This window comes from Rattus norvegicus, chromosome 4 (assembly GCF_036323735.1).
Source record: "Rattus norvegicus strain BN/NHsdMcwi chromosome 4, GRCr8, whole genome shotgun sequence".
Classification (NCBI taxonomy): domain Eukaryota; kingdom Metazoa; phylum Chordata; class Mammalia; order Rodentia; family Muridae; genus Rattus; species Rattus norvegicus.
In genome coordinates, this window is record NC_086022.1 from 151,036,522 (window position 1) to 151,051,580 (window position 15,059).

General features: G+C 41.0%; 1 protein-coding gene across 16 annotated transcripts in view; it reads left to right on the forward strand.

Moving 5' to 3' along the window:
• The window catches only part of Zfand4 (zinc finger AN1-type containing 4), a 72,122-nt gene that overhangs the window by 36,701 nt on the left and 20,362 nt on the right, over positions 1–15,059 (forward strand). For 14 of the 16 annotated variants that reach the window (XM_039107168.1, XM_063285659.1, XM_063285657.1 and 11 more), the window contains one exon: positions 12,140–12,287. The exons of the other annotated variants lie outside the window; for them this stretch is intronic. In XM_039107168.1, coding sequence (XP_038963096.1) covers positions 12,140–12,287 — 148 coding nt within the window. The remainder of the gene's footprint in view (positions 1–12,139; positions 12,288–15,059) is intronic. 16 annotated transcript variants of the gene reach the window in all.

The following is a 15,059-nucleotide window of genomic DNA, read 5'->3' on the forward strand; positions in this document are numbered from 1 at the left end:
GCTGCTGGTGGCGAGAGGCTTCTCTCAGCTCCTTTTCGATTATCTCAGAAGAAACTCATTTGAGGTCTAAATTACATTTTCAGAGTCACTATTTTTGCCACATTAAGTTGGCTAGACCAGTAGGATCCAGTCATACCCACACTCAAGGATAGAATGTACTGATTATAGACACCAGGAGAGAGATTTAAGTTTCCCCTAAGATTCTGTTCAGTGTGTGTGGAAAAGACAGGCTGGACTCTTGGAGGACTAAGAACCAGTGGTTGCTTGCTTGCTTTTCCTTTCTTTTTCTATTTTTTTGTTTTGTTTCTCTGTGGGATCTTGGCTGTCCTGAAACTCACTCTTTAGACTAGGCTGGCCTTAAACTCAGAGATCAGACTGTCTCTGCCTCCCAAGTGATGGGGCTGTTTTCATAATAGGTTGGGATCTGGTTAGCACTAGAAGTGTGACATCTGCCTTGGACTAGATGTAGAGAGGGGTTAGCAATGAAGATTAATAAAGACTACTTACTGCCCTGGATCATCAGCAGAATTCTTAATAGTTTTTCCACATGTGAGCCCATTGACAATATGTCATCCTCAGATTCCCATGGCTTCTCATATGTTGTGGTTTTATACACCTCCTCCCATTTGCTTGTAATGTCATTTCCACATCTCACTTTCGTCTTCCTCCAGCTAATTTCTTGTCACCTTTGAGGCTGAGGATGGCTTTGACCTCAGCATATCCCAGAATCTGACCCTAATTCCTGGTCCTCCTCTACCTCCCAAGTGTTTAGACTACAGGTGTGTGCCACCAGGCCTGGCTCCCCTGGCTAATTTCTGGTTTTGTTATTTATAGTGTGTGTGTGTGTGTGTGTGTGTGTGTGTGTGTACATGCATGCATTTCCCCCCCCCCCCACACACATGCACATGGATATATATGTGGAGGTCAGAGGGAATCTTGTAGATGGTTCTAACTTTGTCACATAGGTCACAGGGGTGGAACTCAGGTTGTTAGTTCTGCACAGAAAGTATCTTTATCCACTGAGCCATCTTGCTGGCCTGTAATCTCAGTTTGTGTTTACCATTAGACCAAATATTGTTATGAAGTTAACAGGACACCAAAAATAATGAGAAAGACCATGATTATTATGGTTTGAATTTAAGAAGTTTCCAAAGCTTCTGTTTAGGGGTTTGGTTGTCAGTTGATTGGTTTTTGGGAAATGATTGACTCTCAAACTCTCAGACTTAATAAATTTTCCCTTGATGATTATAACATGATAGCATATTGGGAGGTGGGTCCTACTTAAGAAAATGAGGTGTGAATGGTATGCCTTGGAAAGATCTAACACTGGCTGTGCCATCTCTCTCTTAAAAATATTAATTATTTGAGAGAGAGAGAGAGAGAGAGAGAGAGAGAGACTAGATGACTTGTAGGAGTTGGTTCTCTCTGGAGTCTTGTGAGTCCTGGGGACTGAGCTTAGGTTCTCAGGGTGGTGGAAAGAGCCTTTCCCTCTGAAAGCTTTCTTCTTTCTCTCTCTGCTTCCTGGCTGCCTTGAGGTGAGTAACTCTGCCCTGTCACGTGCTTCCCACTATAATGTTTTTTGTCTTACTATGGTCCAGGGACCACAGAGCCAAGTGGCCATGGATTAAAATCAGGAGCAATTAAATCTCTCCTCTTTAACTCTCTCCAGTCATTTGTCACAATAATGGAGAACTGATTGACATAGGGATAAAAGCTGTCCAAGTGATGCCCAATAAACCCACGGGATAAGTAAAGCCGACTACTGATTCTGCTGTTGTAGTAATACATGGTGGGTCCATGCATTTATCGATGTATATTATTGTGAGGGTCAAAATCACAGCTAGAGGCCCCCAGCACTCACCTGCTTCTTCATAAATTGGAATTAAAACAACTAGGGTGTAGCTTCTTAAGAAGGTATGACTGAGGGCTGGAGAGATGGCTCAGTGGTTAAGAGCATTGATTGCTCTTCCAGAGGTCCTGAGTTCAATTCCCAGCAACCATATGGTGGCTAACAACCATCTGTAGTGGGATCCGATGCCCTCCTCTGATGTGTCTGAAAACAGCTGCAGTGTACTCATATACTTAAAATAAATGAATAAATCTTAAAAAAAAGATTCCAACACAGGAAATTTAAAAAAAAAACAAGAAACAAAAAGAAGGTGTGGCTGAGAACACGAGGAGTTGGAGTGGACAGATAGACATGAAGCAGCCATGACTCTGAAGACTGGAGCAAAGGGTGAGAGAGCCTCCGTGCAGTGCTACTGTGGCAGCACAGCAGATGGAAGGGGCACCAGTAGGCGCCTAGGCAGAGACCTAGGGAGTGCAGCTGGAGTGGAATCAGCACGCACAGAAGGGTAGTCTCAGCCCCACTGTTTGGAAATCTGCAGAACAAGCTGTTGGTGGAGAACCTTTCTGCATTTCCCATGCACATTGGCAATGCTGTTATGAGGAAGGTGGTGTTCTTGAGAAGGGAGAACGGTGTGTTGCAGCTTGCAGTTTTGGGAAACAAAAGCCCCTTTATTTTACTGTCCCCTTCTGCATTGGAAAAGTCAGGCCAAGAGGAATGTGCTCTCAGTGAATAGCTTTAAAATCTAGTTTGCCCATAGAAGAGACTGTCGTACTACAGTTCTGTGCCAATGGTGCTTGCTTGGTAGGTAACAGGAAATGATCGCAGAACTCGCTTTCCCCACTAATACTGTTGCTAGCTTAGGAACTTGAAGAACCAAGCAGATGAATCTCATTGCTGACCCACCGTACCCAGCTCCTCAGTGCAGATAGTCACTGTCACCTCTGCACAAGCTTCAGAAGGCCCCTGCAGTGCTTAGCCTTGGCTCTCTCAGAACTAAACAAGACTAAGAGCTGACTGGAAGCATTTCAGTAGCAACAATACTTTCCTTTCTTATTAAGACTATTTTTCACAGCAAGGACTACATAAAGAAACCATGTTTTGAAAAACTAAAACAAAAACAACAAAAACAAAAATAAAGAGCAAACCAGAAAAAAGGCTTATTTTTCTAATTATTTGGTGCATGTATTTTGCTTCACATTTTTTGTCTTTTAATACTTTGTTTTTATTTATGGTACTGACTTTGTTTCTACCTTTCTCTTGTTTCCTTTTACTCTTTTTTCTGTTGTCTGGGTTAGAGTCCAGGGCTCTCATACGCTAGGTAGGTGCTCTAACAATAGCTAGTAATATCCCCAGTTCTCTTTTTAACTTTTCTTTTTGTGACCTTTTTCTTTCACTCTTAGGCAGTTTTACCATTTAAAAATTTTAAACAATTTATTTCGTTTTTATTTGTTTGTGCACATATGCATACATGGTGGGCAGAAGACAACTTGAGCGAATTCTATTATGTGGTTTTGGATATTGAACTCAGGTTTTTGGACTTGGCAGCATTTGCCATTCATACCAGCCCTCTCTACGGTCCTGCCTTTACTTTGTATTATTTGTCCTGTCATTCCAGTTGGTGGTAACATTTTTTATATTGTAGTTTTCCTTCTCTTTTCACTATTTCTGTGTCTGTTTTGCTTCCATTAGCCTGTTCCTCTTGCAGATAGGGTTAGGAACTGACCCTAATATTTGGAGCACTTTGTGTAGATGTTCTACTGTGAGCCATTCTCTATCTTACTTAAGAGAAATTATATCTTATTCACTGTGATTCATCTCTGCTGGGACCTCAGAGAATATCTCTACATTAAAAATAGAGGGCTTGGGACTGGAGAGATGGCTCAGTGGTTAAGAGCACTGACTGTTCTTCCAGAGGTCCAGAGTTCAATTCCCAGCAACCACATGGTGGCTCACAACCGTCTGTAATGGGATCTGATACCCTCTTCTGGTGTGTCTGAAGACAGCTACAGTGTACTTATATATAAAAATAAATAAATCTTAAAAAACAGAAGACATTAGAGCTGTCAGGATGGCTTCACAGGTAAAGGTATTTGCCACATGAGGGTGCAGGCCTGACAACCTGAGTTGGCCCACATAATGATAGAAGACTAGAGAGATTTTACAGTTGTCCTCTAACCTCAACATGTGTACCATGGCATTCTCTCCACACTCTACACACACACACACACACACACACACACACACACACACACACACACACACAAATACTAAAATACTGTAAATTAGAAAAAAAGATGTCATAAAAGCCCCATAGCTCGGCGGGTTGGGGATTTAGCTCAGTGGTAGAGCGCTTGCCTAGCGAGCGCGAGGCCCTGGGTTCGGTCCCCAGCTCCGAAAAAAAACAAAAAACAAAAAACAAACAAACAAAAAGCCCCATAGCTAGCACCTGAGCCTCAAGTAAGCACAGTTAGGGGCGCCCAATGATCTGTTCCTGGATATTCACTCTTACAGCACCAGCAGAGAAGAGTAACGGCCTCATCTCATATGTCCAAGTCACACCATTCCAGTATTTCTTCAGTCTGCACACTACTGAGAAGAGTTAGTACATAGTTCATGGGTTCTAATACAACAGTCTAACATGCCAGAGGGATGTCTCTTGTTGTAAGACCTACAACAAAAAGACTCAGTTTTCAAAATATTGTCTAATGAGTTCAGTTCTATCTGATGTAACGTGTATGCTTCTAAGTCCATATTCAGTGAACACTGAGTTTTTTAAGTTACAAAATAACGCTGGGCATGTTGATACTCACCTACAGTGGGGAACAGGAGGAAGGATTTCTCCATGTTCGAGGTCAACCTGGTCTAGGTAGGAAGTTGTAGGCCACCACCAGGGCTACACAGTGAGACCTTGTTTAAACAAATAGTACCAAGTTGCAATGTGCAGCATCCATACATGATGACCATGACTGTGTCACTGTAATTGGAGCTTGCTAGGCTTTGATGTGCCATGCTAAGTGCTGACCATCACAGCTGTTAGTCTGACCACTGGGCAGATGGATGATTGTAATGTACAGACTAGCTGTTCTGTCTCTACTGCAGGAAGCCTGGATTCTGTACATATTTATGTGCTAAAAGATACAATTAGTTTGATCTTTTTCCAGCTATTTTAAAGTGTGAAAAACACTTAGTTAATAGGCCATACAAAAGATTGTAGGCCAACTTTGACCCATCGCTATATTTTGCTGAATTATTGGATTCATTCACATACAAAATGTTAATTTTTTATTTTAAATCATTTTAGTGAATCATGCTTCCTTGTTTTAAAAGAGAGAAATCTGAGCAGACACTGTAAGGTTTAAATGATAACTCGCCTTTTAAAAAACCCAGTAGAGGAAGTTAAGTGTAATGGCTCAGGTGGGAAATCCCAGCACTTGGATGCTGAGAACAGGCTGGCCAGAGAGTTCCAGGTCAACCTGAAATAAAGAGTCACATCTTACCTTTACAAAGCTAAACTCAAATTAGAACTTGGTTTTGGATGAAAAATATTCATGTTGAAATAAATGTCACATTTGTCTATCTGTTGTTATTTAATCATATTATTAAGGGTATAGAGAATGCTTATATATTAAAATTCAAAAGACTACTAGGGTATTTAAATATAGGAGTTGGAGAGATATGGTCATGGTTAGGAGTACTTACTATTCTTCCAAAAGACCATGTAATTGCCAGCATTCACATCAGGTGGCTCACAAGCACCTGTGACTCTGATCCAGGAGATTCAGTGCCCTTCTCTAGCCTCCATATATACCTCTCCAGAATACATGAATGAAAAGAAAATCTAAATCTTTAAAAATGAATATTAAATATATAGATTTTGGGGGCTTATAAATTATTGTAAATTATATATTATCTTAGTCTAGTTTTATATTTCCCATTGAGCATAAACAATTGGCTTCTAGCTGATCTTAGGAATCTATGATTGTTGAGTGAATAATAGACACGATAATCCCAGCATTAATTACTGTGTAGCCTGGGTGTTGGCCTAGAATTCCCTATCCAGACCAGGCTGACCTTGAACATGGAGAAATCTCTCTTCTGCTTCCCATCTGTAATCCTAGCATTGGGGAGAGGCAGAGGATGGCTAAAGGCTCAAGGCCAAAATGGTCTACATAAGGAACTACAGACCAGACCAGTCAAGGCAGCATAGGGAGGAAGACTGGTCCAATCCTTTTCTCTCCAAAAAAAGATAATTTGAAAAATGAGGTGAATTTAAAAATAGTGGTATTCTCTAAAATGTATCCGGTAAAATATTTCTCCTAGTATATACATTCCACAGGAGAGTGTGCTTTTTTGTGACCATAAATTGTATTAGAAACAGCTTAGAATATTTCTTAAGGGGTAAAGTTAAAAAAAACCCATAGTGAAGAGAGAAATATTCAAGTTAAAATATTTATGGTAATCAAGACTAGAGCATGCAGAATCATTCCTTCTGACTTCACAAGGTAAACTGACAGAAATCTTCATGTTCCTTTAGTTTCAGGCTTGTTGACATAGAGACAAAAGTTATCACATATATTAATTTTGTCACACACTTCTATGCATGATGCTGTAACAGGGAAAACTTAGCTTTGGAATTAGACGAGTTGGCTCTTTGGATCTGAGCCCCAATACTACTGTCTTTCTGGTCTTGAGACAAATGACTTAACCTCTTATTTTTAAAACTAGTTTAATTATTTTTTTTAATTAGAGAAGGGTCACTTTGTAGGCCTGGCTGTTTTAGTACTCTTTTGTAGACCAGGCTGGCCTTGAACTCACACAAATCCTTCTTCCTCAGCTTCTTAGCCCACTGCTGCCAATCTGGAAGTCCTTGGGAACTGAACTAGAAAGGTAGTGAGAGTCAGTTCATCTGCCTCTCCTGCGAGCCAGCCTGCCCATCACTGGGCCCTGGTGAAACAGACCCACGTCCTACTAAACATGTTCAGAGTCAGTGTCTGCGCGCGTCATCCTTTCCCTCGCTCTCCTCCACTCCCTGCTCCCCTCCCCATGCCATTCACATCATCAGCCACTCTGATACACCCTGCAGATCTGAGGCTGCTTGGAGTCTGAGCTGGGGTTTGAGCCAAAACTTCATTTCAAGTAGGGCCTTCAGAGCCAGCTTGTCTTCCTCAACCCCCACATTGCCAGCCACCCCACCCACTGCAGAGATCTGAGACAGTTTGAAATCCAATTGTGGAATCTGGACTGGAAATTTAAGGAAGGAACTGTTAGAATCTCAATTCCTAGCCTCCAACCTACTTTCTGGATCCAAAGCCAGAAGTACAGTTAGGGAATCCAACCCAGTCCTCTCCCTACCCACTGCTCCTATTGGACCATGTGGAATCTCATCTGGAATCCCAGAGGGGCCCTAAGACTGAAAACACAGTGTCTTAGTTAGGGTTTCTATTGCTGTGATCAAACATCATAACTAAAAGCACTTGAGGAGGAAAGGGCTTATCTTACTCTCAGGTCACACTATCCCTGAGGGAAGTTAGTATAGGAACTCAAGGCACAAACTCAAAGGCAGGAACCGAAGCAGAGGCCATGGAGAACACTGCTTACTGGCTTGTTCCTTATGGCTTTTTCAATGTGCTTTCTTCTAGTACCAAAGACGAACCACAGCCTACTGTGAACTAGGCCCTCCCACATAAATTGTTAATCAAGAAAATGCCTCAAAGGCATGCCCACAGGCCATTTTGAAGGAGGCATTTCCTCAGTTGAGGTTCCCTCTTTACCGGTAACTCTAGCCTGCCCCAAGTTGACAAAAATACTAAACAGGACCCCAAACCATCATTCAGCTGGCCCACAACCTGAGCAATTGGGGTAATAACAAGGGTGAGACCACACAAACACCTCAAACACTGCCTAATACTGGTCAGAAAGACAGAGGACACTGTGTACTCTTTTAATACAGATCCACTAAGAGGATATTATAATTATAAACATTTATGTACCAAACACAGGAGCATCTAATTTAATAAAAGAAACACCCTTAGATATAAAATTACAGATTTACCCCAATACAGTGACAGTGGTGGTGGCACACACCTTTGATCCTAGCACTCAAGAGGCAGAGGCAGACAAAACTTAAAACAGAGAGACCCTGTCTTAAAAACAAACAAAAAACCAAAGAATACCTTTTTTTTTTGCCAAATTAACAGAAGAGATCTAAATTCATAAAATCATAGATGAAAACGGAGATGTTGCAATATTCAGTTAGGAAATTCAGAGAACTATAAGGCCATGGTTTAAAAATCTTTATTCCACCAAACTGGATAACCTAAAAGAAATGGATGGATTTCTTGGTATATACAACCTGCCAGAATTTAGTCAAGATGAAGCAAATAATTTAAACAACTGTAATGTGAGATAGCACTTTAGTTTAAAATCTCCCGGCAAAAACTATGCAGGGACAGGTAGATTCAGTAGTTTTCTATAAGACCTTTTCATAGAAGAATTAACACCAATACTTCTCAAATTATTCTGCAAAATAGAAATTGAAGGAATACTTCCAAATTCTTTTTATGAAGTCATTAGTACCCTGATACAAAGGTCAAATACTTAACAGATAAAAAGAGGTTACAGACCAGTATCTTTTATATAGATACAAAGAGAATTGAAGAATATATCAAAAAGATTATCCACCATGATCAAGTTAGCGTCATCCTAGATATGCAGGGTTGGTTCAAGATATGTAAATCAAAAAACAGTTTTACAACAGTCCTACAGCCAACATCATTCTGAGTAAAGTGCTTCCACTAAAATCACTGTTGACTGTTGTTTGAAGTTAACTAGAATAAGACAACTGAAGGAGATGATACAGATAGGAAAGGAAGAAGTCAGAGTATACTTGTTTACAGAAGACATATTTCATAAATAAGAGACTCCAAAGACTCAGCAGAAAGTGTGTACAGATGATATAACACATTTGGCAATATAGCAGGGTACACAACACACAAAGATCAATAGCTGTTCTATGGACAAGTGACAAAGATGCTTAGAATGGAACCAGCTTCCACAATAGCATGCACACACATCATGTAATAGCTAAGGAAATGAAAGACTCGTTTAATAAAAACTAAGATATTAAAGAATGAAAACACCGGAAAGACAGAAACATTTGTCATGCTTATTGATTGGTAGTATTCATAGTGTGGAAATGGCCGTCTTACGGAAAGCAATAGAGATTCATTGCAATGGCCTTCAAAATTCCAACACAGTTCTTCGCAGAAATTGAAAAAAATAAATTTCACATACTATTAAATAGACAAAATCCCCATGATAGCTAAGACAATCCTGAACAATAAAAGAACTGACAGAAGTACCACCATTCCTGATTTAAGTTATGCTACAGAGCTATAGTAATAAAACCAGAATGGTATTGGAGAAGGAGGGAGAGAGGGAGGGAGGAGGGAGGGAGGGAGGGAGGGAGGGAGGGAGGGAGGGAGGGAGGGAGGGATAGAGAGTTGTTTCCCAGCACCTATACTTACAACCATCTGCTCCAGGTGATCCACCATTTTCTTTAGGTCTCCAAGGGCACTGCATGCATGTGGTACACAGATATTCATTCAGTTAGAACACCTGTAGTTTTTTTTAATTAAAAAAGAGGTATTGATCAATAGAATAGAATTTAAGAACTCCAGACATCCAAGAACAGTATTTAACTCTGAAGCCAAAAGAACACATTGGTGAAAAGAGCATCTTCAACTGGTCTAACTGCATAGCTGTGTGTCAGACAATGAAAGTACAGCTTTCTCTCTCAGCCTGTACAAAACTGGGTTTCAAATATAAGACCTAATATCCTGAACCTGATAGAAGAAAAAGGGAACAAGGTTGAAGAAAAGGCACAGGAAAGGGACCAGACATTACGAGCACAGGCATTAAGACGAAGAGTGAACAAATGGAACCTCATAAACCAGAACTTCTGGACAGCAGAGGACAGACACCATATTTGAAGAGGCAGCCCACAGGAGGGGAAAATTCTTTATCAATTACACCTCTGAAAGTTGTAGGATAAAAAGCAAGAACCCTACACGTTTAGAAAACTGCAGTTCAATGGGATATGGATCTGAAGAGAGTTCTCAAGAGATGAAGAAACAGATGGTTGGAAAACATTTTGAAAAGTGTTCAACATCCTTAGCCATCAGGGAAACACAAACCTACATTGAGATTTCATCTAATCCAGTTGGAATGGTCAAGATTGACAAAACAAATAACAGCAGAAGCAGGAAAAAGGGAACACACATTCACATCTTGTAGGCACGCAAATCAGAATGGCCGTTAAATCAGTAAGTTAGCGTGCGGTTAATCAAAAGCCAAACAGCGTCACCACAGAAGCCAGCTATGCCGCTTAACACAGAGACACTTGCTCAGCTCTACCACCGAGTTTTGTGTAATAGCTTGCAATTGGAAGCAGCCTAGATGTCCACCAATTGATTAATGGACAATGACAATGTGGAATACTTATAGAATGGAATATTCATGTTAACAAAAATGGTTGTATGAAATTTTCAGATGAATGGATGAAACTGGAAAACATTGTTGAGTCAGGTAACCTGCACCCAGAAGGACAAACACTGTATGGTCTCCCTCATATCTGAGTGTTAGCTTTTAAGCTTTGGATATGTGCACTTCATTTAGAAGACCCACCCCTAGCCAAGGAGTTAGTCACAGCAAATGGCTTCTGGGAGAGGGAAAATCCACTTCCTTCAGTAGAGTGGCACATATTTACTACACTCCAGGGTAGTGCAACACAAACTGAACTCCGTGGCTTTTGTTTGTCTTTTGAGAGCAGGAGAACGTGAACTTGGATGTATAGGCAGGAGAATGATGATCTGGGACAGTATTGAAAATCAAAATACAGGGGTTGGGGATTTAGCTCAGTGGTAGCGTGCTTGCCTAGCAAGCGCAAGGCCCTGGGTTTGGTCCCCAGCTCCGAAAAAAAAAAAAAAGAAAAAAAAAGAAAATCAAAATACATTGAATACAAAGAATAAATAGAAATATTATTTTTAAACATTAGTGGGTTTTTTTGTTTTTGTTTTTTTGTTTTTTTTTTAAAAGACACGGTCTCACTGTGCAGCCTTGGCTGGCTTCGAGCATCACTCTACATAGACTAGCCTGGCCGCAAACTTAGAGATCCACCTGCTTCCACCTCCTGAGTGCCAGGATTAAAGGTTGCATCACCGCATTTAACTCTTTACATTTCATCCATTAGTGCTGGGGGTGGGGAATGTGCATACCACTGAACACTTATGGAGATACAAGACGACGTTCTCTTTTCACCACTGAGTGCTCGCATTGACCTCAGGTGATCAGAGTAATGGCAAGCTCCTTTCCCCTGAACCATGTTGTTGGCCCATCACTTAACTTCTTTCTTGCATTTATAAAAGGGAATATGATACCCGCCTTTGTATGTTTTTGTAAAGAAACAGTCTGTAAGAAGTGCTTGATAGAGCAAAGCACCCAGGGCAGACTCAGCAGGGCTGTCCGTGCACTGCAGTGACTTCCCACTTTTCTCCTAAGAAGTGTGTGTGTGTGTGTGTGTGTGTGTGTGTGTGTGTGTGCGCGCGCGCGCGCATGCGCGCGTGCATGCGTGTATGTACCTGTGTATTAGTGTAGGTTTATGTGTGCCCTTGTATGCAGAGTCTACAAGTAGACCTCAGGTTTGTTCCTCAGGAGCTGTCCACCCTCTTTTTTTGAGATAGAGTCTTTCATTGGCTTAAAGCTCTATGGATAGGGTAGACCAGTGAGCCTCGGGTATGTGACTGTCCTGCCTTCTGGTGCTAAGATTGTAAACAAACCAGTTAGATATCTTTGGTTTTGGGAACTGAACTTGCATACTTGTGTTTGCAAGGCAAGCAGTTTCTCATTGACGGGCATCCCTTACCCTCATACTGTATTTCGAATGTGCTGGCTATGTAATTCAATGGCTACACATGTGTCTAGGACACACAGAACTCTAAATTCAGTCCTTAGAACTACATAAAACGTGGTGTGTGGCATGCACCTGTAATCCCAGCAATCAAAAAGTGGAGGCAGGAGGATCAGAAGAGAAAGCAAGGCCATCCTCAGCTAGGTACCACATTTGAGGCCAGTTTGGGCTAATACATGTTTTGAAATTCATTTTTTTCATTTGTAATGACAAAATAAAGTTAGTGTTTCACGCCTGGTAGGATCTGTAGTTGCTACTGTGGTAGGCCTTTAGTGCTCAGCAGGTGTCCAGCATGCTTTAAGTTCTTGTCGTTTCCCTTGCAGTGGTGGCTCTGTATATAATTTGTACACAGATGAGGATGAAGAGACTGAGCCTTCTCCTTCTGGGCAACAAATCATTGAAAATTCAATAACTATGAACAAGATGAAGCTGCTGAAGGCTAAGATGGAGAACATGAATCTCAGCAAAAAGGTGAAGCCGTTGGCTGTGCGCCAAGCCTTTCTCTAGCTTACACTGGCAGGGCTCGCGGCTCCGAGGTCTGCTGCTAACTGGAAAACTATAAAATATTACTCTCTGCACGTTTCTGGCCTCAGCTTATTTACTAAGATGTGACAAATGAGTATTGAGATTTTTAATCTCCTAACACACCTGAAAGGCTTAATGCACATTTAACACAGTTTGTCCTTAAAATGTCATGGCTGTAGTATGGAAAGGTGCTAAAAGATAGCTTTATCTTTTAATAATTACCTTTAAAATGCGGTTTCAAGATCTATGGACACTGAGAAAGGAACACCACAGCCTAGGCTGGTCCAGAACTTAGTATATAGCCCAGACCTGCCATGAACTCCCAGCAATCCTCCTGCCTTAGTCTCTTGAACGTTTTGATCATAGCTGTGTGCCCACCACGCCTAGAGGATATTTTCCGGTTTAGTTTTAGTAGACACTAAAATAATCCCAAAGTGAATAACCCACATTCCAGCATTGGGTAAGACTTCAGTCTTCCACATTCTTGATAGTTGTTTTTGTTTGTGTCTGTCTGTCTGTCTGTCTCCTCATTTCTGCTCTTTTCCCCCACCCCACACAGCTGCACTATTTCTTGCCTTCTTTTCACCCTGCTAACGTTTTCCCATATAAAATACACAAACTTTTAAAGGAATGTTTGGAGCCTAGCCAATGGATATATACATACATGTACATACATACATACATACATACATACATACATACATACATACATACATTATATATATAATTTGCCATGCCTGCAGCCTTAGGTCCAATCCCTATTAAGGTAGGAGGAGAGAACTGACTCTTTTTGGAAGCTGTCCTCTGACCGCCCCATGCATGCCATGGCAAATCACCCCTGAACATAATAATAGGAAAATTAAGCTCTGCTTGATGAATTCTATGACATAACTCAGGTAGTCCTTTTTTTCTTTTTTCTTTTCTTCTGTTGTTTGTTTGAGGCAGGCTCTCAATGTGTTTGCCTGACTGTTCTGGAACTCACTATATAGAGCAGACTAGCCTCAAACTCATAGAGATTCTCCTGCCTCTGCCCTCTGAGTGCTGGGATTAAAGGCGTGCATGGCCACACCTCGTTCCCCTGCCTCTTCCTATAAAAATTTCCTTCATAATCTTTCCTAAAATAAAGGCTATTTTTGTATATATTTCCACAACTAAGTTTTGTCTGCTATGAAACATTATATAAATAGAAACATAGACAATACAGCTTTTTATGCAATTCTGGCCTATTTTTCTTCAATATAAAATGTAAGAATTCTTTTAGGTATATTTTAAATATTATTTAAACTACACTGTGAATCTACTTTTTGTTTCTCTATGATAAGCATTCAGGTGACTGAGTTATGGCGTTTATTAACAGAACCATCTGGAGCACACTTGTACATGCATTCTTGGATGGACACATGCACTTTATTTTCACATTGTATACATAGCAGGAAATTCAGAGTCATAGGAAAGATAACCTGTCTTATGCTGTGTTGCCAGGTACACGATGAGTATCACAGCATCTTCTGTGTGGTGTAGGGAGGAAGTCATGCGTTTTAGGTTAGCCTGTTAAGTAAGTTCTATGCCAGTTTAGGCTACATAGTGAGACCCTGCCTCACAACAGACAAACAGAAGTTACAGTAACGGTTTGCATAGGTTTACATGCAGGTCAGACTACACCAGTAGCAGGAGAGCTCCGCTTGAGCCCTGTCCTTGCCAACACTTACAGTCATTGCTATCTTCATCTTAACCTGTATTGGTTTTTATTTAATTTTTCTTATAATGAATAATGCTTACTTAAAAATGTTGACTCTTTATTTGGTTAAAATTCTGTTTTTTATGCATTGCCACATAGTTTGCTCATTTTAAAATTAGGTTACCTTGCCTTTGTTTATTGGTTTGTAGACATTTAAAAAGTGTACTTCGGAGCTGAGTTTGATGGTGTACTCCGTTATTCCTGCTTGGGAGGTAAAGCCAGCAGCATCTGAGTTCAGAGTCAGCCTCAGCTTAGCAGGCTTGAATGTAGTCTGGGTGACGTAAGGCCTGTCTCAGAGCAACCAGTGCACATACACTTATGTATGATCTAAGGTCTCTGTTAGATGGATGTTTGTAGGTTCTAAGACTCCATGGCTTTCTCTTTCACCTATTTTTGATGAATATTGTTAATGTTAGTGTATTACAGTTTAGCAGTTTTGCTTTTATGATTAGTATTTAATAAATTTTATGACATACTTTTTTTTTTATTAACTTGAGTATTTCTTATATACATTTCGAGTGTTATTCCCTTTCCCGGTTTCCGGGCAAACATCCCCCTCCCCCCTCCCCTTCCTTATGGGTGTTCCCCTCCCAACCCTCCCCCCATTGTCGCCCTCCCCCCCACAGTCTAGTTCACTGGGGGTTCAGTCTTAGCAGGACCCAGGGCTTCCCCTTCCACTGGTGCTCTTACTAGGATATTCATTGCTACCTATGAGGTCAGAGTCCAGGGTCAGTCCATGTATAGTCTTTAGGTAGTGGCTTAGTCCCTGGAAGCTCTGGTTGCTTGGCATTGTTGTACATATGGGGTCTCGAGCCCCTTCAAGCTCTTCCAGTTCTTTCTCTGATTCCTTCAACGGGGGTCCTATTCTCAGTTCAGTGGTTTGCTGCTGGCATTCGCCTCTGTATTTGCTGTATTCTGGCTGTGTCTCTCAGGACAGATCTACATCTGGTTCCTGTCTGCCTGCACTTCTTTGCTTCATC